General features: G+C 37.1%; 1 protein-coding gene across 1 annotated transcript in view; it reads right to left on the bottom strand.

Moving 5' to 3' along the window:
- The window catches only part of Phex (phosphate regulating endopeptidase X-linked), a 192618-nt gene that overhangs the window by 148903 nt on the left and 17833 nt on the right, over positions 1–25882 (bottom strand). Inside the window, exons 4-5 of the mRNA XM_046430585.2 lie at positions 6057–6143; positions 4812–5038 (exon numbers count right to left, since the gene is read on the bottom strand). Coding sequence (XP_046286541.1) covers positions 4812–5038; positions 6057–6143 — 314 coding nt within the window. The remainder of the gene's footprint in view (positions 1–4811; positions 5039–6056; positions 6144–25882) is intronic.

Here is a 25882-nt window from a genome sequence, read left to right as displayed (position 1 = left end):
CTTTATATTGATGACTAATCTGAATATTGCAAGCAGAAAATAAAGCTGATACATTGTGCTGAAAATACAAATTTCCTCAAATAATAATAAACTTTGTTTTAGGAGATAGAGTAATAATACAAAAACACCTAACAAATTATGATGCAGAAAAAGACAAAGAGATTAGAAAAATCTCATTTCCAACAGTCTCTCCTTCCCATCATGAATTTTCCTAAGCCAAAAAGAAAATGCAAGCCACTGAGTAAGAATGAATTTAATTTGTTGCTTTATACTAGAGCAACCTTGGCCTTCCAAATACTCTTTTGGGATCACACATAGATTTAAAAACATAGAAGTTTTTAAATCTTCTATTGTCCCTTGAATCCTTATTCTTGCTATTTCCTGGCATGAATTAAACCCAAACACATGTAGCAAAATAATGTTTCAGGGCACTCAATTCTGATGTATCTTATATTTTTGTGTTTTCTTTCTCCCATTTACGCCTGTAGCAAATTCTGTGTCATCTTGTCACAGGGGAGCTTTGCCAAGGGTCATTGTACAGGCCAAAGTGTACATCCTTGGGATGGGGAAATATCTACCCATTGGAAGCAGTGTTTTTTTTCTTCATCGCGAGGTACCATATGCTCACCTAACAAGACACTTATGGTGATATTCCTGCCCAGCAGGAGACATTTTTCTTATCCCTGTGGGTTTGTGATAATGGAGAAGCTAAAAACAGTGGAGAAAATAGAACTGGATGAAAAAAATAAGCCTAAATGCACTGAGGGAGGAGAGTTAGAAGTGAGAGAGATTTCCTCTAGAGCAGAAGGAGATTCTGTCAAGCTGAAAAAGAAGTCAGTGGTTCTTGGGAGCAGAAGGAACCAGTTGGTGTCCCCTAGAACATAGCAGTATCTGAGAGGGAAAAGAGGCCCAGGACCACAGAATCAGAGAAGCTCATCTAAAGGGGCTATTTGGGTTCCAGAGTAAATTTCTTCTCAGATCATCAATGACTAGAGGGTATCCCCAGTCCTAGAAAAAAGTTAAGAAATGGAGCAACTATGAGGTGGTGAGGAGTGCGTAGACTGAGGTTCAGTTTTCCAGCCAAAAGGTGTGGTAGAAAGCTTCATGATCAGATTAGGTTGAAATTGCACAACCAGATTTGAGACCTGACAGGCATGTCAAGAACACAAATTCAGAAGAATCCTTTAATGGTCCTGGGTCATGTTTCAAGAGAAGGGAACCTTTTGTCATAAGAGTCTCTTGTGGACTAATATCTATGGTGGAAACTTGAAAACGTCAAGTCATTTAAACTCACAGCAACAGTGCAAAGTAAATTCTAATTTAGCCTTCTTTACACTTTGGGAAAGGGAGACTCAGAAAGGTGAAGCAATTTGTACAAGGATATTTAGTGAGTAAATCGCAAAGTGAACTGAGACCCTCAATCTCCTCACCACCAAAGCTTACTATTCCACATACCCATGGTCTTCAATGTTCCACAAAACCTAAAAGGGGTTCAGTGGCTCCAAATGTTCATTTAATGAAATTTTGTTTTTTATAGTTTTAGGCACTTTTAAAACGAATAAAAAGCAACACACAAATTCTACAATTTTGGCAGCCACAAATACATTGACTTTGTGGTCAGATTAATTGGGTTTCATTCACATCTCAGAGTAAAGCTTCCTCTATCATCTCTAGACACAAGTTTGCACTTTCTGTAATTGTATCATGGTTAGGAAGATTATAGATCCATTTTGTTTAGGGGAAGGTGGTTAATTCAGTTGGGTGAATATTCACTAATATAAAATGGCACAGAGACAGAACTAAAGCAAATGTGTGCTGTGTTCAAATGCCAAGCAATGCTCAAATACTTCAGTTTGGAAAAAGCGGCCATATTGGCAAAGAAGAGCAGTAATAATAAGTACACGAGTGCCTCCTTACATTTGGGAAGTATCTATTACTGACAGTTTTGTGTTTCTAGGATCCATGTAATTGAATATTAAGTATGCAAGGCAAGCTGTTAACATGTTCCTCAATTCCCCATATTTTCTGTAAGCTAGTACTGAAACAAGAGGCTTGATTCAAGTTCTTTTTTTTTTCTTTCACTTTGGCACATCATTGGAGATGGGGTGCACTTCATACTGGTATCAAGGAGAACATAATATCTGGTTGTCCTATGTTTAACAATGATATTTGGGTTCAGGTGATAGCAGTCAGATCTGTCATGAATGTCCCAAACTGTCACCTAATGGTTTTAGCAGCTATTGGTGATAGTTATCTGAATCTATTCTTTCATCAGGTCTTTTTTTAACTTTATTTATTTTTATATGGTGCTGAGGATTGAACCCAGTGACTCAAACATGTTAAGCGAGCACTCTACCACTGAGTCACAACTCCAGCCCATCATCAAGTTTTTTTTTTGTTTTTTTTTTTTATTAGTTGTTGATGGACCTTTATTTATTTTTATGTGGTACTGAGAATCAAACCCAGTGCCTCACACATGTTAGGAAAGTGCTTTGCTTTACCACTGAGCCATGACCTCAGCCCAGGTTTTTTGTTTTTTTTTTTAATGGTAACTTTCTAATTCCATTATTTCTCCTGAATTCTTAAGCTGTGATTCTCTTAAAAACAAGAACTTAGTTTTATCAGTTATTTGGTTACCCTGAAATCAGTGGAATCCAGAATGTGGAAAGGTCTATAGGTCAAATTATCTAGTTTCTTAAACAAATACACATGGTTTTTAAAAAATGAGGGGAACTGCTACAGATTAAAATAGACATATCAATCATATGATTCTTATTTGGAACCCAAATCAAAGACCAAATGGTTTTGATTTGGGTTTTTTTAAAGGACATTTGTGAGGGCTAGGGATGTAGCCCAGTGGTAGAGCATGTGCTATAGCATCTTTGAGGTCCTGGATTTCATCCCCAGCACTTCAAAATAAAATAAAATGAAACAAAATGGACATGCTTGAGACAATCAGGAAGATTGACAATTATCTGTGTATTAGATACCAAAGTATAAAATTATGATCACTTTTGTGGTTGTGATAAGAGTCTTTTCCATTAGATCAGTACTGAAGTATTTATAATGCAATGATGTTATATTTTGAATTTTCTATAAAATGTTCCATTCCCTCTCCCCCAAAAAGAAGAGGCTTAGAAAAGAATAGCAGAAAGATGAGGGTATTGAAGCTGGGTTGATAGGTACATGGGAGTATGTTTTTCTTTTCTTTTTATTTCTGTGCATATTACTTTCCATAATAAGTCTTTAAAGAAATTAATTCAGTTATTTGATTAGATATAGATATCACTGAAAAGAAAACAGTTACCATTTGCAATGATTTATCTATGCGTTATTCAACATTTTCTGTTAATCAACAGAGCGTATCAACTTAAGTTTCAATGACATACTCTGGTTCACTTCATAATACTGCTGAATGTATTTGGAGAAATATCATATACTGTAATTAAGGATGATAGTCTTAAAACATAGTTTTAAAAACTGAGCAACCTATAACCATAGGACAAAGGTCACTTGGATCACCACTATCATTGTATCTTATGTAGCACATCTTATCCTGATGGCATTAGAAGATACCTCAATACTATGCTATCATTCCATCACCCAACATAGAAACACAGCTGTTTCTAGAACTAAGAACTTCCTTCTGAGTAGGTTTGGAATTCTTTCAATGACCAAAGATTTGTATTGAAACTCAGTGTCTAAAATGGAGGTCAGAAAGCTATAGGCTTTGGGCTAGCCCTCCACACAGCCAGGTACAATGGCAGAGATATGTAGTTATGACAGAGTATAGATGGCGGGAAAAGCCTAAAATATGTACTCTCTGACCCTTTACAGAAAAAAAAAAAGAAGTCCACTCTGATCTAACTCAAAAAATAGACTCCAGGATTTGGACTTTGGAAAGCTGAATTATATTGGATGATGGTAATATACTCTAATGGATTTATACTTCTATGATTTGAATATTAACATACCATTAATATTTTCTGGTTTGACAAATGACAGAATTGGGGGTGAAATCAGTGGTTCAATAACATCATCATTATTAGCCAAAGTAACTGTGGAAGTAAAAGTTAAAAACCCAACAAGATCAAAGCACAAAACAATTTGAAAATATTACTTGAATTTTTATAAAACTCTTTCATTGTTGAATCTTCTGTTGTTGCTACTTTTCTGACAGCCTCCTGATTTTATCAATATGATGTACCTTAGGGCCTGTCCACCTGGCCCACTCCCTTATGGAAGAGATGCTCACTTTTCCAATCAAAAAAAAAAAAGTGTGATCAGGTACTTAGAACAAGTTCTGCTTGATCTTTTGAAAGGAAGGAGGAGAGTTTCAAGTTGAACTAGACAATGAGAAAGTACGTATGTAGGCATGAAACATTAGGAAAAGGGGGAACGAGGAATCATAGCTTGTGTTCTATGTCAGGGGAATGAAGAAGTGAGAGAAAGGACAGAATTCAGAAAGTCTTTCATGACAGCAGGAGACCGACAACCCTCTTCCCACTGGAATTTAGAAGCCCCACTCAGATATCTGGAGTAGATATCTGAGGGTCAGATCACAGAACACTTAAACTCACAGGCTTCCTGAAAAGTTGACAAAAGTTGTCTGCTAATGATTTATATTCTGAAAATCTTGTGGGATCTAAAAAAAATATAGATCTAATTATCTACATTCTACAAATCTACATTCTAATATTCAACAGAATTTTTATTTTATCATTTCACTAAGGCGGCATGAATTTCTTTCCCTAGGAAGGCAGCCTAAAAAGCTAATTTTGGAGTGAACAAAGAGTCCTTCCTGGCTATACCTTCAAAATGTGTTCATTGGATGCCTTGTCATCAGGGGACACATACAAACGGATGAACACAGAATTGCTGTATTGACCACGAAATGTTGCAAGCGTCTGCAGAAGACTGAATTTTCTCTCCGACCAAACTCCTTCAGGACCAATATTAGCTTCAAGTACGGGCCAGCGGAAAGGTGAATGCCGCAGAATGTGGAGCAGTGGCTTGGCATCTGCTTTTTCGATGGCTTCTGAAAGGGATCAGATATTAAGGGAGAGTTAGAATTGCAAACTGGATTACCAAACTAGAATGCAAATATATCTTCTCAAGAAAAAGTGCCCATAAGGCCCCAACTTGAAAATTCAGTTGTTAGAGAGAGAGAAAGAGAGGTATCCTGGATTGAGATTAACCCAGATACAGAACTCTAACTCACACTTTAATGTGACTGTCTAAATATGGTATTACTGCCAGAAAGTTGATGGATGAACCTGTTGGATATTCTCTACAATAGAATATGGGTTTGCTACATTGATCCTGGTTAAACTTATAGTACTTGGTGGCACTAATGCACAATCCTAGTTTTAAAGGAAACTGATCAATAAAACCAATCACTCTGCAATAAAGTGAACTAATGCTCCAGACCCTTGACTTTTCTGCCTTCTCCCAGTTTGCCAAATGATACCCCAGATCCTAGATCAGTTAACATATTTTCTAGAAGCACTGGCTCCTTCCTGTAACAGCCTTGAGAAAGCAGATCCAGTAAAATGGGTAGCATGTCTTCCAATCTAGTCATATCCAAGAAATTGAGAGACAGGTTTGAGGCACACAACAGTGATGCTGGTTAAACTAACAAAGAAGTCTGTCACACCTGGGAATCTGGATTTCTCTAGGTCCCAACATGCCCTATGAAATATACCAATTCTTCCAAATATACTTTCTTAGAGCCTCTTTCTCAGACCAGAACTAGCCTGGCTTCTGGATTCTGGTTTTTATGGGGTTTGCCCTACTGCCCTGCCCAAGTTTTTCATAGAGTAACTGATGCCCAAATAATCCAAGTCATCAAAATAAGATGATTTTCCATCAAGCCAGCCACAGAGATTAACTAAGAAAGACTAGTCAAAATCCAGTCTGAAAATTGCTCCTTTCCTCAAATGATACCTTGAAACATTAATAGAATTTTTGTTCTTTTTCCGTAAACAATATCTTTAAACTTTAATATAATTCTAAAGGATAAGGGTGGTAAATGTTTTATTTATTTTATTACTCACTCTCATTCATACAGGATGAATAAAGGATTTTGGCTTTCTGTACGGCCTCAGAGTCACGCCTTCTACTGACTGATTTCTCCAACAGTGCTGGGAAGGTTAAGAGAGGATTCATTAGTATCCACCCACACAAGGTGCCAAGTTGGAGGTCATTAGACAATAACAGTCCTAGTCTCCAGAACATTAAATGTACATACAGACAACTCTGAAAAATATAGATCTATAAAAGACATACAGACAGAAAAACCTATTCCAAATTGCTTGAGGTTCAAATAAAAACAATTTAACATTTTCTTCTCCCAGGCTGTCCTAACTCAAAAGAAACCAAAAGTTCAATTTCCAACTGAGACTGGACCTTCTGCAGGGGTTAATTTCTTCTGCCACTACACAAAAGGAAACATAATTCATTTATTCAAGAACCAAAAATAACTGAATTTGGTCTCTTGTTTCTGTACCAAGTAATAGTCTCAACGGAGGCAATTTCATCAGGGTCAGGTTTCTTAAGATTTCTTCACAGTTCAGCCTCTCAGGGAGGTCACCTGGAAGAAATTTCCCATTAGAAGTTTTATTCAGTGTTGCATAAACATGCTGTGGACATGGAAGAAGTTATTTAGACAGGAAACGGAGAGGCAAGATTGGCAAGCTTACCCAAATTGCCTGAAAACTTGCCTATTTACACATGCAAAGTCTTGGCCATTTAAATGAGGCCATGTGTATAAAATGGCTGCCAAGCCCACCTGGAAAATTATTTTCTATTTATAAGATCACTAATAATACTGTTACATGAATCTAGGAAATGACAGTTGTCACTGTTGCATTAAATAAGGAAAGAGGAAAGCCAGGACTCAATGAAAACAAACCTTTGAAAAATAAAGAGCACCTCAAACTTACTTGAGAGTATCAATTTTTCAACATGACACCAAGCTGAAAAATTCCGATTGGAGACTGAAGCACTGTGGCACTGCCTATTCCAACTATGTCGAACTGCTGTTGTCAAGGCATTTGGGGAAACAACCTAACAGCCTCCAAAATCACAGTACAACAGATGTTCCTAGAGTTCTCTGAATAGCTTCAAGACACAATGTACAATCCTAATCATATTAATAAATAATTACATATTCCCTGAAGAGGTATCTATTTCTAAACTAAAACTTCAAACTACATCTCAAAAAAATGCAATCCACAGCTCCTGTCCAGTTTTTTAATAAGCAGCTGTATGTAAAACAAGTCCACATAACTAAATAGATTCCAGCAAGATAAATTAAGTTAGGTTAGATGTGGGCATTTTCAATTATTTCAGTTTGTTTGGTGTTTCTTTCTCATGTATCGTCATAGCAATAAAAGTGCATAACCAGCCCCAAAAGATAAAGAAAGGACTTTTTTTAAGTAAACAAAAAGCTCTAAAATCATATCCACATATATTCCCATTCAAATCAGATCATGTGCCTTTCCACCATATTGCTTACACAAACATTACCATCATTAGACTATTGTGGAGACACATTCAGAAATAAGTGGTCCAAGGGGCTGGGGTTGTGGCTCAGTGGTAGAGCGCTTTCCTAGCACACATGAGGCACTGGGTTCGATCCTCAGCACCACATAAAAATGAAATAAAGACATTGAGTCCACCTACAACTAAAAAATAAATATTAAAAAAAGAAATAAGTGGTCCAAATTTCATTTAGGATTGCAATCATTTTCTGATGGTATAAACATTCCATAGGCTACAAACATGAGTGTGCTAGGGACCAAAATCAAATCACAGAAAAAAAAGAACTAAAATTATTAAATATTTACCTGAGTATGCTCTCAAGGCATGCCATGTATCACAAGAAGAGAAAAAGAGGACACACATAAGCTAAGCAGGGCAATCCCCAAATCCTAACCATGCACAAATACTAATAATTAATGCATGTCAAAATTCTGGTTTCCATAACAGAATTTGGCTTTTAAAATGGATCCAGCCATCACAGTTTCCTTGTAATACTCCTTTCCTTCCCTTCTCCTTTCTTTCTCTCTGTATCCAAACAGGCAGGGGAACATTGATATGCAGACAGTGATGTGGCAATCAGTTGGCAGCATTCATTTTATATATCTCTGAATATGAATTAGTGGTAAGAGGAATAAAATCTAGCCTGGAGAGTTGTTTAATAAGCAGAAAACAAAGCCTGCCTATCACAGGCAATTACTTGAGTAATTAAAAAGTCCCTAAAGTGTTGAGAAGGGCTCATGGGTCACCCATATAGGAGAATTTCCAACCTAGCCTGTGTTGTTTCATGGAGGATCTCTCAACATCCCTCCCCCAGTCCTTACCATATTACAACAGAAAAGGAATGGTTGGAGAAGTCCTTCTGAACATCAGATTTGAATATCACATATATTATTTTTCTTTTCCTCATTATGCTCTATCAAATAAAATTTGTCTCAAAAATATAAGGCAGCATAATAGACATGCCAAGAGGATTGGCTTTCAAATCATAGAGACTTGAGTTCCAGTTACAGCTGGAAAATGAGTAAGGTCTTTTATCTCCCTAAGCCTAGATTTCTTCATATGTAAATTTATATAGTAGAATGTACCTACGGGTTTTGGTGAGGATTTTAAAGATTTAATGCACAGGAAGACTTCATCTTAAAATAAGTGGTGGTTTAGACAGGATTATGGGCCAAGTTAATGACACACAAAATTAGAAAGTAATCAAGCTTGTTTCTAGTATTTCCTCCTTAACTATGTCTCTTTTTCTCCTTCCTACTCAGGATATTGGTGGCCAAAGACCTTACATGAGCTCAAGGTGCTGCCACTCTGTGTACAGAAGGACATTTGTATTGTGAAACCTTTTCCCATTCTATTAGAACTAATTTTCTTATGGTATCTTGTGAGGGACTGACACTTTTTCTTTTAATTTAGTTCAACTTGTCCATTTTTTGCCCTCATAGTTACTATATTTTGTGTCCTATTTTAAAAATATTTGCTCATCCCAAAGTCATGAAGATAGTTTTCATTATAGATCTACAGTCTATCTGGTATTTCTTTTTGCACATAATATAAACAGCCCTGCCCTTGTATCACACACCTGTCCTCATGGGGAATGAAGCATGTGAGAATTTTTTTAAAAAAAATTTAGTTATACATGAACACAATATCTTTATTTTGTTTTTTTATTATTATTTGTTTTTATGTGGTGCTGAGGATCAAACCCAGTGTCTCACATGCGCAACGCAAGCACTCTGCCACTGAGCCACAAACCCAGCACAGCATGTGAGAATTTTAATAAAGAATATATTTTTCATCATTACATATCAAATAATATCATAAAAATATTCTGAAGTGAAAAACTGGCATTAACAATGGCTACTCTCTATTCAACAGATTATATCTTTGAGCAGAGGCTGGGTCACATTCCTCTTTAAAGAACCAGGGCCTAGAGCTTGGCATGGCTGGTATACAGTAAATGTTTGCTAAGATGAATTCCTGACAAGGAAAGTCAGAGACAGAATTTTTCACCCAACTGAAAAGAAACTATGAGAAGCCAGACTGACTACTTAAATATTTCATCTTACGATCAGTATTATCCTTAACATGCTAACATTCTAACTTCCTTTTTTCACATTCCAATCTCTGCCTCATGCAATGATGTCCAAGACTTCATCTGTTTTTATGAACACCAGTTCTTAGAATACCCAAGTTTAATTTTACCAATTGTCTCATTTGAATCACTCATTCCCAATGCCCTGCTCTTCTCTACTGAGGTTGGGGGATACTTGGCATTCTACTTCCTTTACCCTCAGCAGTCAAGAGAAAATCATCAGTCCTACTCCCTCAAATCATTCTTCCTACTAAAAAAGGGCACTTATTGAGCACTCTAGAAGATTAAAAGAAAATTCCAAAGGAAGGCTCAGATTCCTGAGGACTTTATAGTGTCCTGGTTTGTCATGAGTTCAGTAATAGTCATGTGCATGCAGCTCAGGTCAGTCATTTGATGTTTCTGCAATATGTAGGAGCTACCCGACTATTTTTATTTTATTTTTTTTTTTTTTGTAATTCCACATGTACAAAGTTTTAGGATATGAGCAAAATTCTTCCAAGAAACTTGGGGTTATGCTAATAATGTGAATGAGGTAGCTTGATCACACAGAAAGTCGTACAAAGCTTCCTCTTTTGTGTTCTTTCTCCTGGTCCTGCAATATTTCTTTACCTGCTCTGAAGGGAATCCTCTGGCTGTTTGCTAAGAGACCAGTGAATGCTAGAGCTGTTTGCTCAAATTTGCTGAATGAAAACAGCAACTGCATTTAACCTTCATATCAATATCACCAAAGTAAATTCTCAATTCCATATAAATTATGCCAACTCTTCTCCTTTGGAAATTAAAGGGAGTACCCTCTTAATTCTTGTGAAAGAAAGAACATGGGAAATCAAGACTTTAGAAAACAAAAATCTATATTTTAAGCTTCCATACCTATATAATGAACAGAATGTTCTCTAGACCTATATATTTTTGAAAGCTTATCATAGCATGGCCGGGTTTCTCCTTTGGTGGTACTTAAAAACCACCTTTGGATGGTCCATGGTTGAATGTCACCTCTAATCTTACTATTTTTAGTCTTTGTTGATTTTCTAGGCTGCAGACTTCAATTTGGTTTCCAGGCTCCAGGGTTTATTTACCGTACTAAAAATTTTCATTTTTCTAACTCACACTGCATGGGTATTAAACCCTTATGCAGTTAAATCTGGAGACTCTAAATCAGCTTGCAAAGCCCGTTGTTATTCCCATTAAAAAATAAAATTCAAGTTAACTAAGTCATGGTCTGTGAATCCCATAACCCTCATATTTTTCCACAAATTGTGTGACACTCAGCTTTACAGTTCTCAGCCCACAGCCAGTCAAGCATGGGATTAACTGAGTCTGTTTGACATACTGAAAAGACAATAAGAGCTGATATTTCTCATTCTTCTAGAAAACTCCCACCTAACTACAGGGAGAGAAACTGTCAGAATTATTTTCTATGTCCATTTTTTATGATCATCTTATAAATGATAATTATTGGTTAGCCTCAGCTTAAGAAAGAGGGCAGAGATGATATTCAAGGAATTAAAAACCTCTAACTTATCAATCTAAATCATGGGTTACCAAATAACACAAAAATATCCTCCTTTTAACACAGAAGACCTCTTGTCCATAATAAAATCAATTTTATAAAACTGCCAGATACTACAAAACTCTAATGGTAAGTAACTCTTTTATTATGTTCACTTATAAGTGAATTAATTTATAAGGATTACACTTATCAAGGTTATACTTTAAATTTTAGCAATGCTCTTTGATAGCACAGCATTACAATTAATCTTCTAATATGATATTTTAACTCAGAAAAATAGCTTTCTTATTTAGATAATCTGTATTGTAAGAGATATTTCAATATAAAGCCTATGCCTAAATTTAAGTAATTAAAATCCATCTTCAGTTTTTTTCCTGTAGTAAAAATTCGAGCTATCTTTTCTTCTTGCCTCCTATTCCAACCATCTTAATTACAAGGCAAAAGCCACATCTGGTTTATACTCCTTGCAATGGTTTTTCCTGAGCAATCCTGATACATCCAAGGACCCAGTCATGGTAACATTCATATATTAAACATTTGCTCTGTGCCAGGCACATTATACATGACCTCACTTAACCTCCCCTTATAACCCTAAGAGGTGCATATTGTTAATCCCCCCTCTATAGGTAAAAGCAAAACTGCAAAAACTTATCCAAGGAAACTCAGCTGGTAAGAGTTAGAGCCTGGATCTGTACACAGATCTCTGACTCCTGCTCATTTAACCCTCAGATACCCAGTAAAATTCCTTTCCTGTGAAAGAACAAGGTCCCCAGTATCTAAACCAGAGGGAGGAATTCCTCATGGAATTTCCCAATAGATCCCTCAACCCTAACTGGAAAAAGGAAGGCCCTCCCTGGTTATTCAAGTCTTGTTTTTGTAGCAATGGAATGACTTTGTACCAAGCCATCTATCCTCTTTACCTTGTCATCCTATGACCAGAGACAGACTCCTGAGGCATCTAGTCAGAGATGGGAAATGCAATAGGGGTACAAGGTAAGGGTTGGTTATCTAGTTCAAGGAGGCAGGGGAGTCTGCACTATGCCAGGAAGACTTTCAAAGGGAAAAAGAAAAAATAACACAGGGCATCTATTTTCAATTCCAGCTTATGCCACACCCTAAAAGGAGGAAGAATGGGATAAACATTGCGTCCCTGAAATCCTAAAAAATCTGAGCTCCAGACTTCTTCATTCCTCCCTCATCTATGAAAACAGCATCAAAACACTGTAAACATAGGTTTAAAAAGCCACTTCCCAACTAACCCCTGTTTTCACTCCCACCTTCTATGAGGAGGTGAGAGATGGAGGGGTTCTATTCTTGGCTGTTCAAACCACATTGTGTGGTCAAGGGAGATTGTCCCTCTAGAATTAGGTTTCTGACAGTAGGGGATTAGGGGCGAGGATCTTTGCTTTTCTACCCAGAATCCTCTCCCCTCAAAGAAAGGAAGCAACAGAACCTGTGGCAGACAGTCAACCCAAAGAGGCAAAGGGCTGGGAGGACAAGAACTAACTAACCAGTCTGCCAGCTACAGCCATGGCTTGCCCGACAGACTCTGCTCTATGACTAGATGTGCATGAATTTCCTAAGTTCAGAGAAACAAGGAGCAACAGAAAAGAGACAATGACCCTTCCTGCTGACCTAAGGAGAAAACAGAGAAAAAGATAATTAATAATGCTTTGGAGTTTTTTGCCACAAGAAAGACCAACTCTACCTATGTTTGGATGCCAAGGCAGAAAACAGATGGGCATAATGGGGCCTGTTGAACTGGTCTGCAATACATCAACTACCACCTCCAAGCCATTCTCCACAGGCAGCCAGCATGCTCTGGCAAAACGCATCACTCATCATGTCCCTTGACATGACATTTACAAATGGCTTCCCATTGCCCTAGGATAGAGTTGAAAATCTTTACACAGCCTACAAGACCTGTGTGCTGTGACTACTGCCCCGCTCTTCAGTTTTGTGTTTTGACCTTCTTCCCTTCCAACTAGGAGCTCCAATCACACTGGGTTTCTTGGGTTTCCTCAAAGGCACCAGGTGGACAGGGCCTTGGCTCCTGTAGCTCTTTCCGCCTGGGTTAAAATTGGAGACATCTGAATAGTAGACCCATAATCTGTGGGGGACAAATTATATGGCTGGATTGGTTTGGGCAAGTCACATCATTTCCTTGACCTTCACTTCCTCAGATGTAGGGCAAAGACAGAAATAAACACGGATGGTTGCCGATGTCACAGAGTTAGACTGAAGAATGATGGTGGAAACAAATGATTCTCTAAAGCAATAAAATTAGTATCAAGAAATGCTCAGGGGCAGGGGCTGGGGTTGTGGCTCAGTGGTAGAGCACTTGCCTAGCATGGGTGAGGTACGGGGTTCAATTCTCAGAACCACATAAAAAGAAATAAATAAAATAAAGGTTCATTAACATCTAAAAAATAAAAAAAAGAAATGCTTGGGTCTTGGGGAAGTGAATTTTTGAATTCAGAATAGAGCAGCAGGGATCAAAAGCAGTTCAATTTGAAACTTAATCTAAACAGCCACTATAGGAAGTCTCTCTGTTTAGCAAGAAAACTTGTGAGTAGATTTGCACATGTTTCACAAATATCAGATCCCACACCTATCATAACTGCTCATGAATATAAAATTCCCTTCTCATTTTATAAGTTAAAAAGTCCATGAATGTTTTAAAAGAACCCCCCACTGTGCAAATATCAACACCAATGAGATTTTCCAAACAAACGTATCTTATTTGTGACAAGCTATTATCCAACCAGCATATGATTAATTTTCCTGTTACGGGTAGTGCCTTTTTACAATGTTCTCTTGACACTTTAAAGCAAATAGTCCATCATTACTAATTCATTAAGCATTCACATAGATACTATTAATCATGATGAACTAATGTGGTATTAATGAGTAGGTTATTAATCTGCAATTACAAGCAGATTTCCTAATAAATTCAAGTTTCCCAAGTTTTTGAGGAGGAAAGCAAAGAAAAATGAAATTAACAAATCTTTCAGAAAACAAATTAAGGAGAAGAAATTCCTGTTGCTGTATTACAAGATGAAAATTATTCTTTTCTTTTTTTCATCCTAAGAAATTTTTCTATTCCTCTAATACAATGATATTGCAACACATAGGTTTTCATCAAAATGATATGATGGAAGAAAAAACTAAAATATCTGCACCTCAGAAAGGTAATGAATTTCTTCCACACCATACTGTGTCCTTAGATGTACAAAAGCTCAGCTACTCAAAATGCATTCTCCAGACTAGCAGACTGCAACCTTTCTAAACCTGCAGTCTAGCAGAGTAAACCTCCAGACTAGCAGACTGCAACCTTTCTAAACCTGCAGTCTCTCAAGTCCCTTCTCAGACCTATTGCATCAGGACCTACATGTAAACAAGATTCCCAGGTGATTCATGTGCACATTCAAGGTTGACATGACCCGGACAAAAGCAGTTTTGTGGCTGGAGTGAATAGAAGAAAAAAGTTGGGAGTATTACTTTTATACCATCCTATACTAAATCCAAAGTATGTGAGGTGAGAGCATCAGGTAAGTCTCAGTCAAATTGTTTAAAGTCCATAAGCATGGTAGAGATGACAAGCATTTGGGGACTATATGAAATATATTGCATATACCATATTTCATCAATTCTGAGATGAACATTTTTCACATCACAAGTTCTCTAAAGTTGGAATCCATCTTAAAACCTTCATAGGGCACAGGGACAATGTATTTGCCACTACCTACATATGGCACAAACTTGATAATAGCCATGCTTAGAGTCAGCACTTCAAATGAGTTGGGTACAGAGTGGGTAAACTGTGGCCCACTTCTCAGTATATATCCAAAGGATTTAAAATCGGCATACTACAATGACACAGCCATATCAATGTTTATAGCAGCTTAATTCACAATAGCTAAGTTATACAGCCAACCTAGGTGCCCTTCAACAGATGAATGGATAAAGAAAATGTGGTTTATATACACAATGGAATATTACTCAGCCATAAAGAAGAATGACTTTTTGACACTTGCAAGTAAGTGGATGGATCTGGAGACTACCATGCTAAGTGAAATAAGTCAATCTCAAAAAAAAAGATAAAGGTTGAAGCTTTCTCTGATATGTAAAAGCTAACTCACAATAAGGAGGGCGGGGCATAGAAGTTCAGTGGATTAGACAAAGGGTAATGAAGGGAAGGGAGAGGGAATAGGAAAAGGAAAGACAGTGTAATTAATCTGACATAAGTTTCCACAATGAATCTCACAATAGTGTACATCCACAAGAATGGGGTCCTAATTAGAATAAGATATATTCCATACTTGTATAATTACATCAAAATGGAATCTACTATCATATATAACTAAAAAGAACCAATAAAAAACCTTCTTGCAAAAAATCAACTGTTTGCCTTGTCTTCAGGAAGATCTCACTGACAATGAAATACTAACTTTCTGAGTTTCCTAAAGGGCCCTCTTGGAGGGAAATCCCTGAGACAAATGGGGAAGAAAAAGATTTTTAAAGAAATGTTGAATCACTGCTCTTGAGAAAGAGGACAACATTTTGTGGGAAAACCAAAACACTGATGATTCAATATTTTTTTAAAAATCTGGAAAGAAGTATTAGGAATACCTAAACCAATCTTCTTTACTTGTGTTCTCCTTCTTAGTGGATGTAAAATAATAATATATAATAGAAATTAATATTTACATATGGCTAAAAGAACTCCTTCAATGAACACAAAATAGAAATTCCATGTGATAAGAATGCATTGTAGGGCTGGGGTTGTGGTTCAGTGGCAGAGCGCTCGCCTAGCATGTGTGAGGCACTGGGTTCGATTCTCAACATTGCATACAAATAAATAAAAATAAAGATCCATTGACAACTTAAAAAAATAAAATACATAAAAAGAATGCCTTGTATAATAGCTTATTCTTAGCATATGTGAAATAATGTGCATCTTACAGCTGGCAATATGTTTGATTCAATAAAATATGGTATTAATTTTGTTAAGGCTGTGGAAGACTGCAATGTTTGTGTATTTTCTTGCTTAATTTTATGTAAAATAAATAGAACCAAAAATATTGCATCTAACTAAAGAGTTACTACCTCCGAAGACTCAGTATTTTCACTCAGGGAAATAATAAATATGCCAGGAATATTGAAGCTGTATTTGGATTTAAATAAAAGACGCCAATATAAAAATTATTCCAAATGACGCCAAAGGCATTTTAAGGACAACTAAACCTCTGGGTGAGCTGTTTTAATTCCTGAATAGTGGGTTTCACATTCAGGTCTCAGGGGCAGAAATACAAGTTTGGCTGAGTGCAGATCTGGGTGTGAGGTCGCTGGCAAGAGCAGCTTCAAGAACATTCTGAGACACAGTGGGCTATTCAGTCTTCAGACCTCAGCAGGAACCACAATTGCCTCCTTTCCTCACCCAGCACCTCCCACGCATTCCCCACAAGACTTATTTCATTCTGGCAGAGGCCTGCAGCTTTCAAACCCCAAGTTCCTCTGCTCCATAGCTCAGAGGTTCCAGACTGACACCAACACCTTTAACCTTAATTAAAAGAATAGAAATTTATGTCTTAATTTACTTTCATTGGTGTGTATCCAGACCAATGTGTAGATCAGAGGAACAAGAAATAAAAACTCTTTTTTTTTTCTTGGATTGTTCTGAGGACTTGGCCAAAATGTCGGTAAATGTAAATTGAGAGAAATTAATAAATTAGCTAGGGCATTGCTTGGCATTCTTTAATGTCAACTAGCAAAGCATGCTGCCAGCTTGGTTGTTTTGAAAGGTTCTCATTTCACAAAACTCACAGAACCTTCTCCAATGGACAATGGCTACATTTCTCCACTTGGTTCATTTATGCATCATCTGGTGGGTTGTGGGGTAGAGAAGGAATGTGGTTAAAAATCCCAGAGCCCCTGCTGGGGATATAGCACAGTTGGTAGAGTGCTTGTCTTGCATGCACAAGGCCCTGGGTTCAATCCCCAGCACCACAAACAACAACAACAAAAACAAAAAAAAAAAAAAAAAAAAACCCACAAAAGAAGGAAATGAGTTCACTTTAACTACAACTAAAACTATTTAAATTTTAAAAAAAAAGGACTGGGGTTGTGGCTCAGCGATAGAGCACTCACTAGCACATACGGGGTACTGGGTTCGATCCTCAGCACCACATAAAATAAAATAAAATAAAGGTATTGTGTCCAACTATAACTAAAACAAAATATTTTTTTTAAAAATCCCAGAGCCCAGGCTCAACAAATGGAAATTACAGACCAATTACATCAGAACATCTGAGGTCAGCCCCAGGCATCTGTGTTTTTAAGCTCCCTGGTGATTCCACCATGTAGACATGGTTAAGAACTACTGCTCTTGAACTGCCTTGCCCAGTACAGAAGCCAGCAATCATGTGCAGCTATTGAACCCTTGGAACACTGCTGGTCCAAATGGAGATGTGGAGCCAGGATAAAATATGCACCAGATTTCAAAGATTTGGTAGAAAAGAAAGAATGGAAAATGTCTCATGAATAAGTTTTTATACTGATTACATGTTGAAATGACAATTTGAGATATATTGTGTTAAATAAAATGCATAAATTCAACTGATTCATTTTTGCTTTTTTAATATGGCTACTACAAAACAAAGTAACATATGACTTCCATTTGTGACTCACATTATATTTCTTGAACAATATTACCTTTACAGGCCACTATCCATGTGAATATGGATGAATTACTTTGCTTCTCTTAACCTCGGTTTTCACAAATGTCAAATGGGGATAATACCACATTCTTAGATTTTAGGGCTTTCACCAGGCGCTAAGGGCCAAATGCCCTGAATTCTAATTCTGATTCCATTGCCTATTAGCTCTGTGATCTTGGACAAGTTATTGTACTGCTTGGTGTCTCCCTCATCTGCAAAACACAATAAATCATATAGCTTAGAGGCATGGTAGAAGTTCAGTTTAGAGAGGAGCTCAACAAATGGAAAGCAAGGGTATTATTAAATAAGGTCACCTCTATGAAATACCTGGCTCTGTTAGGCCCTTCTCTGTGGGATGCACTCTTAGAGTTTGTTTAATTTATTAAAGGCTCACTTCATAGTGATGAGCAGACATATCCTCCATTAGTAATAAGTCAGGGGAGAAATGGGGATTCTGCCCCATTGCTAAAATGCCTGACCCACCCATAACTTCAGTTGCAGTTGAAAAGATCTCAGGGTTGATGACAAGAACAAAACTAAAGCCATCTAATCTGAGAGTTTGGAAACATAAGTATGAATTTTCAACTCAGTCCTGCCATGCACTTTAGCATACAACCAACTTTTTTTCCCAGTGTCTTAATTTTGCCCAATTCGGGGGATGGTAAAAAGTAAGGATTGCTGGGGTTGTGGCTCAGTGGTAGAGTGCTTCCCTAGCATGCATGAAGCACTGGGTTGGATCCCCAGCACCACATTTAAAAAAAAAAAAACTAAATAAACAAAATAAAGGTATTTTGTCCATCTACAACTAAAAACATGTTTGTTTGTTTGTTTGTTTTAAATAAGGATTCACCCTTTTCTCTAAGGCAAAGGAAATGTGCATCATCTGCTTTTGCAACAAAATCTGGATGCCCTTGGAAGTTCTCTCAAAAATCCCACATCCTTAGCTCCATTATTTTTTTAATATCTTTTAGTTATTGATGGATTTTATTTATATGTGGTATTGAGAATCAAACCCAGTGCCTCACACATGCTAGGCAAGCGATTTTCCACTGAGCCACAACCCCATTAGTTCCATTATTATTCCATCTTCTGGCAAGCAACAGCAGGAACATGTGGCTACTTGAAAGACCTTTAGGAATCATAACCACCAAAGCTCACGTGGGTACGCCTCCAAACTGTCACCACCAATGCAAGAGACTATTCTTTCCTTGCCAAATGGTCATCCTCTGTCAGGAAGTGGTTTTTCAAAAATATGCAACCTTCCTGAACAACTGCAAAGTAAAATACACTTGTATATGCCAACCATGCAAAATGGGACCTGGGTGTGGGCAGGTGGAGAAATACCATTGTGGGAGTACACATCTTTCTCAGGATGCATATATCCTGTGTCATTAGAACTTATATTTAGTCAAAAGAATCTAAATTTAGTCAACACTCTTCTAAAGTAAAATGTTTCTTTCCTCCTACAACATTCAAGCTAACTCACAGGAAATTTTTCATCAAGTGTTGCAATATTTATGCTACGAAAATGGCCCCTCGTCTGCTTTCCCACTCCTTTTTTCCATCTACATTCCCATGCTGAAGTGCTGCTCAGCTTCTCAGAAACCTCAGCATTCCCTGACACAAGTAGAAAATCTTCCAAATGGACTTCAACATTCTTCATCCACTCATTTCACATCTGTCATTTTCCCCCAATAGGCCTGTTCATACCCTCCTTCCAACAAGCCAAGTCATATGTATTGGGCCTTGTCCTCAAAACTTTATTCCCAGCACCACCATATTTACAGTCCTCCCAGCCCAGATACACTCCACCCCTCAAAGTTCAACCAATAGTCAATGTCTTTCAAGACTGGAAGACAAGCCTGCTTTTTTGTACACCAGGTAGTTTGTAACTGTAAATAAACCCTCTACTTAGTATGTTATTTTCAATAATTTGTACTGTTTGCAAATATTTTTAACTGCACCATGGCAAAAGCTATATCATTTCTGGTTGGGAATTGACCTTTAACTCCTTGCATTCATGATAGGCATGTGGCAACACTTAGTAATTTCACCTGAAAATATGTTTATTCCATGACATAGGCAATCCCACAAAGCCTACACTTAACTAGTTGAACAGTTGGTATTGGCACAAACCTTCAAACACAAACCTTCAGCTTCATCTAATATCCTTAGAAATACATATTAACTACTGGTAATGTGCTCATTACCCAAGGAGTCTAGACAGTAGACTGTTCAAAGATTTGGGGCTTTGTAAACATAGCTTTACAAAGGAACCAGGTATTCAGAAACAGTTAACAAAACATTTTCTTTTGTACTGTGTGATTCATAATACACACAGTACTTCATTAACTCATTAAATGACAAGACCTAACATTGGGTCTAACCACTACTATAATTTTGAAATAGTGATGCAAGCAGATAACATTTCAAAATACCTGAAACATCTGTAATAGGTTAGAAAAATAACCTTGAGGCATATTGGTAACAAAGTCACAAGCACTGCTAATAGTACTGGAGTTTTTTGTCAAAGTTCATGATTAATAAAAATGCTAAAGTTCTTCAAAGATTAACATAACTAAAGGTACATCTTTTTCCTCATTCAAGTCCCTAATTTTATCAACAGTGTTCTTAGGGGTCTGTGGGCCCAAGCTGTGGATCCCTTAGGGATGAGGGGGAAAAAGAGAAGGGAAATTAATAGAAAAATTTTAAGTGGCATCTAGAGAGGATCTAGAGCAGCCTAACATGTCACCAATTCCCCTTTCTTCTCTCAATTTCTATAGGAGTGATTTTAAAGTCACATGATGCCCTCTCCCCACATTAATGTGCTGTTGTCAGATCAAAACCTTCTAGAGTTTAGGGTCATGGCCAAGTTCTGGCAATTAAAGTTGGGAATATGAACAAATACCTTTGAATTTTCCCTCAAAGACTCATGCTGAAATGTAATTGCCACTGTAATACTATTAACAGGGGGTCCATTAACAGGTGATTAGGCCATGAAGGTTTTGCCCTCACAAATTGATATATTATTTGGAGATTGAGTTATCTTGGTTGTTTGCATCTTTTTCTTCTTCTTTCTTCTCTCCTTCCTCCTCTTCCTCCTCTCTCTCCCTCTGTCCCCCCCCCTCCCCTCATGCTTGCTTGCCCTTCCACCACCATGTTATGACCCTCACCAGAAGCTAGGACTCTCTGACTTCCCAGCCTCCAAATAAACCTCTATTATTTATAAATTATCCTATCAATGGTATTCTGTTATAGCACCACAAGACCAAACCCCAGGCTTGCCTTTTTCAGGATCAGCTTCCTCATTTACAGGTATATTGAGACTTTGGGGAAAAAACACTAGGATTATAATAGTGCTTTTAAAGTTTTGTATCAGTTATTTTTATTTGCTAGGGAGCTAACATTTCTTAAGCATCCACTATCTCTCTGTTAAGCACTTTGAAAATGTTGATTTAATTCTTATGAAATTAATTGTAATAATAGATCCCATTTATTGAATCCTGTGCAAAAGACTTTATACTCATCTCACTGAATTTGTCTAACAATATTGCCAGATAAGAAACAGACTCAAAGAGAAGTAGCTTGCCCACGGTCACAGCTGATAAGTGACAGAATCTCAACTTTTTTTTTCAGAGCCTAAACTTGAGTTACATCCTCTAAGTTCTTATTTTTCTCATCTGTAACTTGTTCAAGATCACACAACCAGGAAGTTCTGGAAGAGTAAAGGCCTATCTCGTTGCCCATATCCCAGTTCTTCCTTCCTGAAGCCAAGAACATAAATGGAGAATGACAGGCCATTCCTCTTCCCCTCCTGTGACTGGCCAGCTCCAGTTTCATCTCAGGATGCTTCTGGGACTGCATATGGGGCACCAGGCATAGGAAGAGGGGGAAAAAAGAAAAAAAAGGCACTCCTCACTCAGCCAGCCACCCCAGCACTGTACCCAGCCACACACACAGGGAACATCCTTTTCTCCTATGTGTAACAAGTGTTTACTGACCACGTCCTATGTTCCAGGCTCTATGCTTGGTACTGTGTCCAAAATGGACACAGTCTAGTTCTTATGGAGTTTACCATCTGCAGGGTTGGGGTGGGCATAGGTGACAAGAACAAGTAAACAAGCATACAAATAAGATGACTTCAGATGCTTATAAGTGCCACAAAGGACACAAAAACCGAGGGACTGGAGATGGGGTAAGGGACTGTTTCTAATATATGTTAGCTGACCCTTCTCTAGCACTAAAATCCAATTGAATTTGTTCCCAGATAGCTCACCTTTCTAATGGCCTAGGCAGCACTCCAGAGCAGCACTCTATGGTATAAATATTATCCAAACCACATGTGTAATTTTTAATTTTCTTGTAGCTAAATTTAAATAAGCAAAAAGAAACAAGTTACATAATGTTTAATAATATATTTTATCCCAGTATATTTTAAAATATTATCATTTCAACATGAACTCACCTACTTATTGAGAAAGACTAAATTTTTTTTAATGTCTTGGAAATTTACTGTATATTTTATATTTATAGTACATTTCATTTACTGCTAGCCACCTTTCAAGTACTCAGAAGCCATATGTGGCTAGTGGCTACTGTATTGAGCAGTACAACTCTAGAGACTTTATTACAATGCCTACTGGAGTACTTTGTGATGTACAGATTGTTGTTTCCATGAGGATAATCTTGGAAGCTTTATTAATCTCCATACTTCTATATTCTCTGGGTCTAACACAACACCTGTGACTATATATGAATGAAGAAATGTAAATTCTGGTTGCCATTAGCAATGATCACATGATCAAACAGACCTATAAAGAAGCATGACACAGTATACATCAGAGTATGTGGAGAAAGAAATGTAATCCTTAATGATATGGTTCAGCTGCTTGGTCAACCCTTACACAGTCCACATAATTACTAGAGTTTTTGTTTACATGAGCCAGCACATTTCCTTTTTCTTAAGCCAGTTTGAGTTGGGATTTCTATTACTTATAACTGAAAGCAATTGGTGTCAAGAAAAAAGAAAATGCTCAGTAAATAATCTTGAGTAAAATCTAATTGTTGTGCATTTCAATCTATTCAAAATCAGTATTTGACAGTTGAATTAAACATAACTTTCCTATGTTCATATATGAATACACCACCAGTGGAACCCACATCATGTTCAATCACAAGAATGGGAAGTTATACCCCATGTATGTATGATATGTCAAAATACATCCTACTGTATATATAACTTAAAAGAATAAATAAAATTTGGGCTGGGGTTGTGGCTCAGTGGTAGAATGCTTGCCTAGCATATATGAGGCACTGGGTTTGATCTTCAGCACCACATAAAAATAAATAAATAAAGTAACAAAATAAATAGATAAAAATTTAAAAAATTTAAAAATCAGTATTTTTCCCCAAATTAAATATCACACAACTCAGAATGAATGTGATGAATAGAGCTGGTACTTATCAACCTTGCCAACTTATTTGTATGAACTACTAATGAAAGAAGAGCTACATTAAAGCCATAAAGAAATCAGATCTTAAAATTGAATACTTAGAGCAGGTAAGAGTCAAAAGGACAAGGACATCAGGCCAGGGTTGTGGCTCAGTGGTACAGCATTTGTTTAGCATGTGTGAGGCACTGGGTTCAATCCTCGGCACCACATATAAATAAATAAAATAAAATAAAGGTATTGTGTCAATCTACAACTAAAAAAATATTTTTAAAAAAAGACAAGGACACGCACTGGGGGTGGAAAGATATACATAAAAAGGCGGGGGGGGGGGGGTGCAATTGCCAGAACTACTAGAACACAAGCTTTTATACATGGGCCATTCTTGTGGTCTCTTACTTCATCTAGCTATTTAGAAAAGTGAATTTGTTTTACAGACACATAAAGTCATCAGAAAGAAGTTTATTTATTTCTAGGTTTGAGATGAATATCCCTTAATTGGCAATTGCCAACATTTTTGGACACTTTCTTCCCCCGTTTGCCATAATCTATATGCCACACTCGAATGTATGTGAGTAGGAAAAATGTGAGCAAATGAAACATTTTCAAGTAAAATTATTTCATCTCACATTCCAAAAGTCTTCAGTACAGCTCAAATCTCCGTGCAGCACCCCTGAGCACATACAATGATGTACTTACAGTGATGCATGCATAATTTGGCAATTTGTTGCTTCCTGTATAGCCACATGAAAGAGTCAACATGCTCTGAGAAAACTAGAATCTTCTCTGAATGGTTGCACCCAGCTTATGTAGTAAGCTCATTCAAAATAATGGGCTCAGTTTTCATTAGGAATAACAAGCCCAGTATAAGGGATAATCAGTTCTTAGTACTTCCTTATCTCATCCCCACTTTTACTAGTCTGACGTCATTTGTTTCAAAGAACCTAATGAAGTCAAGGCTCAATTTAGTATATCTTTATTCCTTTATTCTATATACACACTCTCAGGAAAGCAATATAATTTATCAGGTCTTCAACAAACTGAACTTCCTAATTAACAAATGACTTTGCAGGAGCTGAGTTGAAGTTTTCAGATTTCTATTATCTACAAAAGATAATTCAGCTAGGATCATTCACAGAAAAAAATAAGATTATATAAGGAAGGGGATGGGTTTGAATTTTAGCCAGTAGGTATTTACAAATATATATGATGTATGAATCACAAATCTTTATCTGCACATAAATGCATAGTTCCTATTTCATCTTGTTCTACTGGAGCTGTGTTTGAAAGTAATATACTGCATTTCTTCACAAAATATTGGCAAAGATGCTATCCCATAATAGAGATGATCTGGCCCTGCCTTGAGTCGTCTGTCTTCTATTTGACACAAGTGTTCTATCTCATTCAATGCCTCATGTTTTAGAATTGCTCATTTGCTCAATTTCCATCTGCTCATTCATAAGCAATGCATGCTCTGTTGTCTTGGTGGTCACATGAAGACAAATTTCATGGGGGGGGGGGGTTCGGCTAAGGCAAAAACATGACTACATTCAACCTTTATAAAATAATCTTGCTTCTTGGAAAGATCAAGAAATAATTGTATTTCCCAAGTAGAAATCTGAGTCTTATCTGCCATTTAAAGGCAAAATTCACAAAGCCAGGTTGCTGACTTCAATAGAGGTCAATTTTTCATCAACCTGGTCTGTCAAATCCATTTTATTTCACAAATTGGACAGCTGCATCTGTGTGTTCTCTATCAGCCATAAGAAAATGGTTTTCCTTTGGTTGGTAGTATTCGGTTTTATTTTTGGATGTTTTCTCCTTTTATCCAGGGTGAGGAAAAATATCTTGACAGGATTCAATATTTTTGAAAGCATATGATATTTACAAAGGATAAGACCCAAATAAAACTTAGAACATTTTATAGACATTACTTCACGAACCTTAGAACTATCTTTGTAGCAAAACAGAGAAGCAAAGGACAAATATTTATTGAGGGCCTGCTGTATGCCAGGAACTGGACTGGGTAATTTATATAGGCCATCTCCTTTAGTCCTCACAAAAACCCTATGATATGGGGATTCTTATTTCCACTTTAAAGTTGAGAAATCTGACAGGTATAATGGCATACAAATGTAATCCCAGCTACTCAAGAGGCTGAGGCAAGAGGATCACCATGTTTGAGGCCAGCCTTAACAACTGAGACCCTCTCTAAAAATTTAAAAAATAAATAAATAAAGGGCTGGGGATATAGCCCGGTGGTAAAGCATCCTTAGGTTCAATTCCCAGTGACATAATCAATCAATCAATCAAAAGAAATCTGAGCTAAAAGAAATCAGTATTTGGCCCAAAGTGACACAGAGGGTAAATGAAAGGGAATCTGGATTCAAACCTAGCTCTTAGGCTTCAAACCTCATGCCTTTAGTGGCTTACAATGAGAAAAAAAATGGAAACAACCTAAATGACAACACAGACATTGATTAGATAAAAATAATAGATAATATGTCCACTGGTACAAAGCAGCCATGGCAAATGATAGCATAGATCTAATTTATTGACATGAAAA

Source organism: Marmota monax, unplaced genomic scaffold (genome assembly GCF_021218885.2).
Source record: "Marmota monax isolate L192 unplaced genomic scaffold, Marmota_monax_Labrador192_F-V1.1 WCK01_AAM20220418_F8-fsc00307, whole genome shotgun sequence".
Taxonomy (NCBI): Eukaryota; Metazoa; Chordata; class Mammalia; order Rodentia; family Sciuridae; genus Marmota; species Marmota monax.
This window is presented reverse-complemented; position numbering and strand designations above follow the sequence as displayed.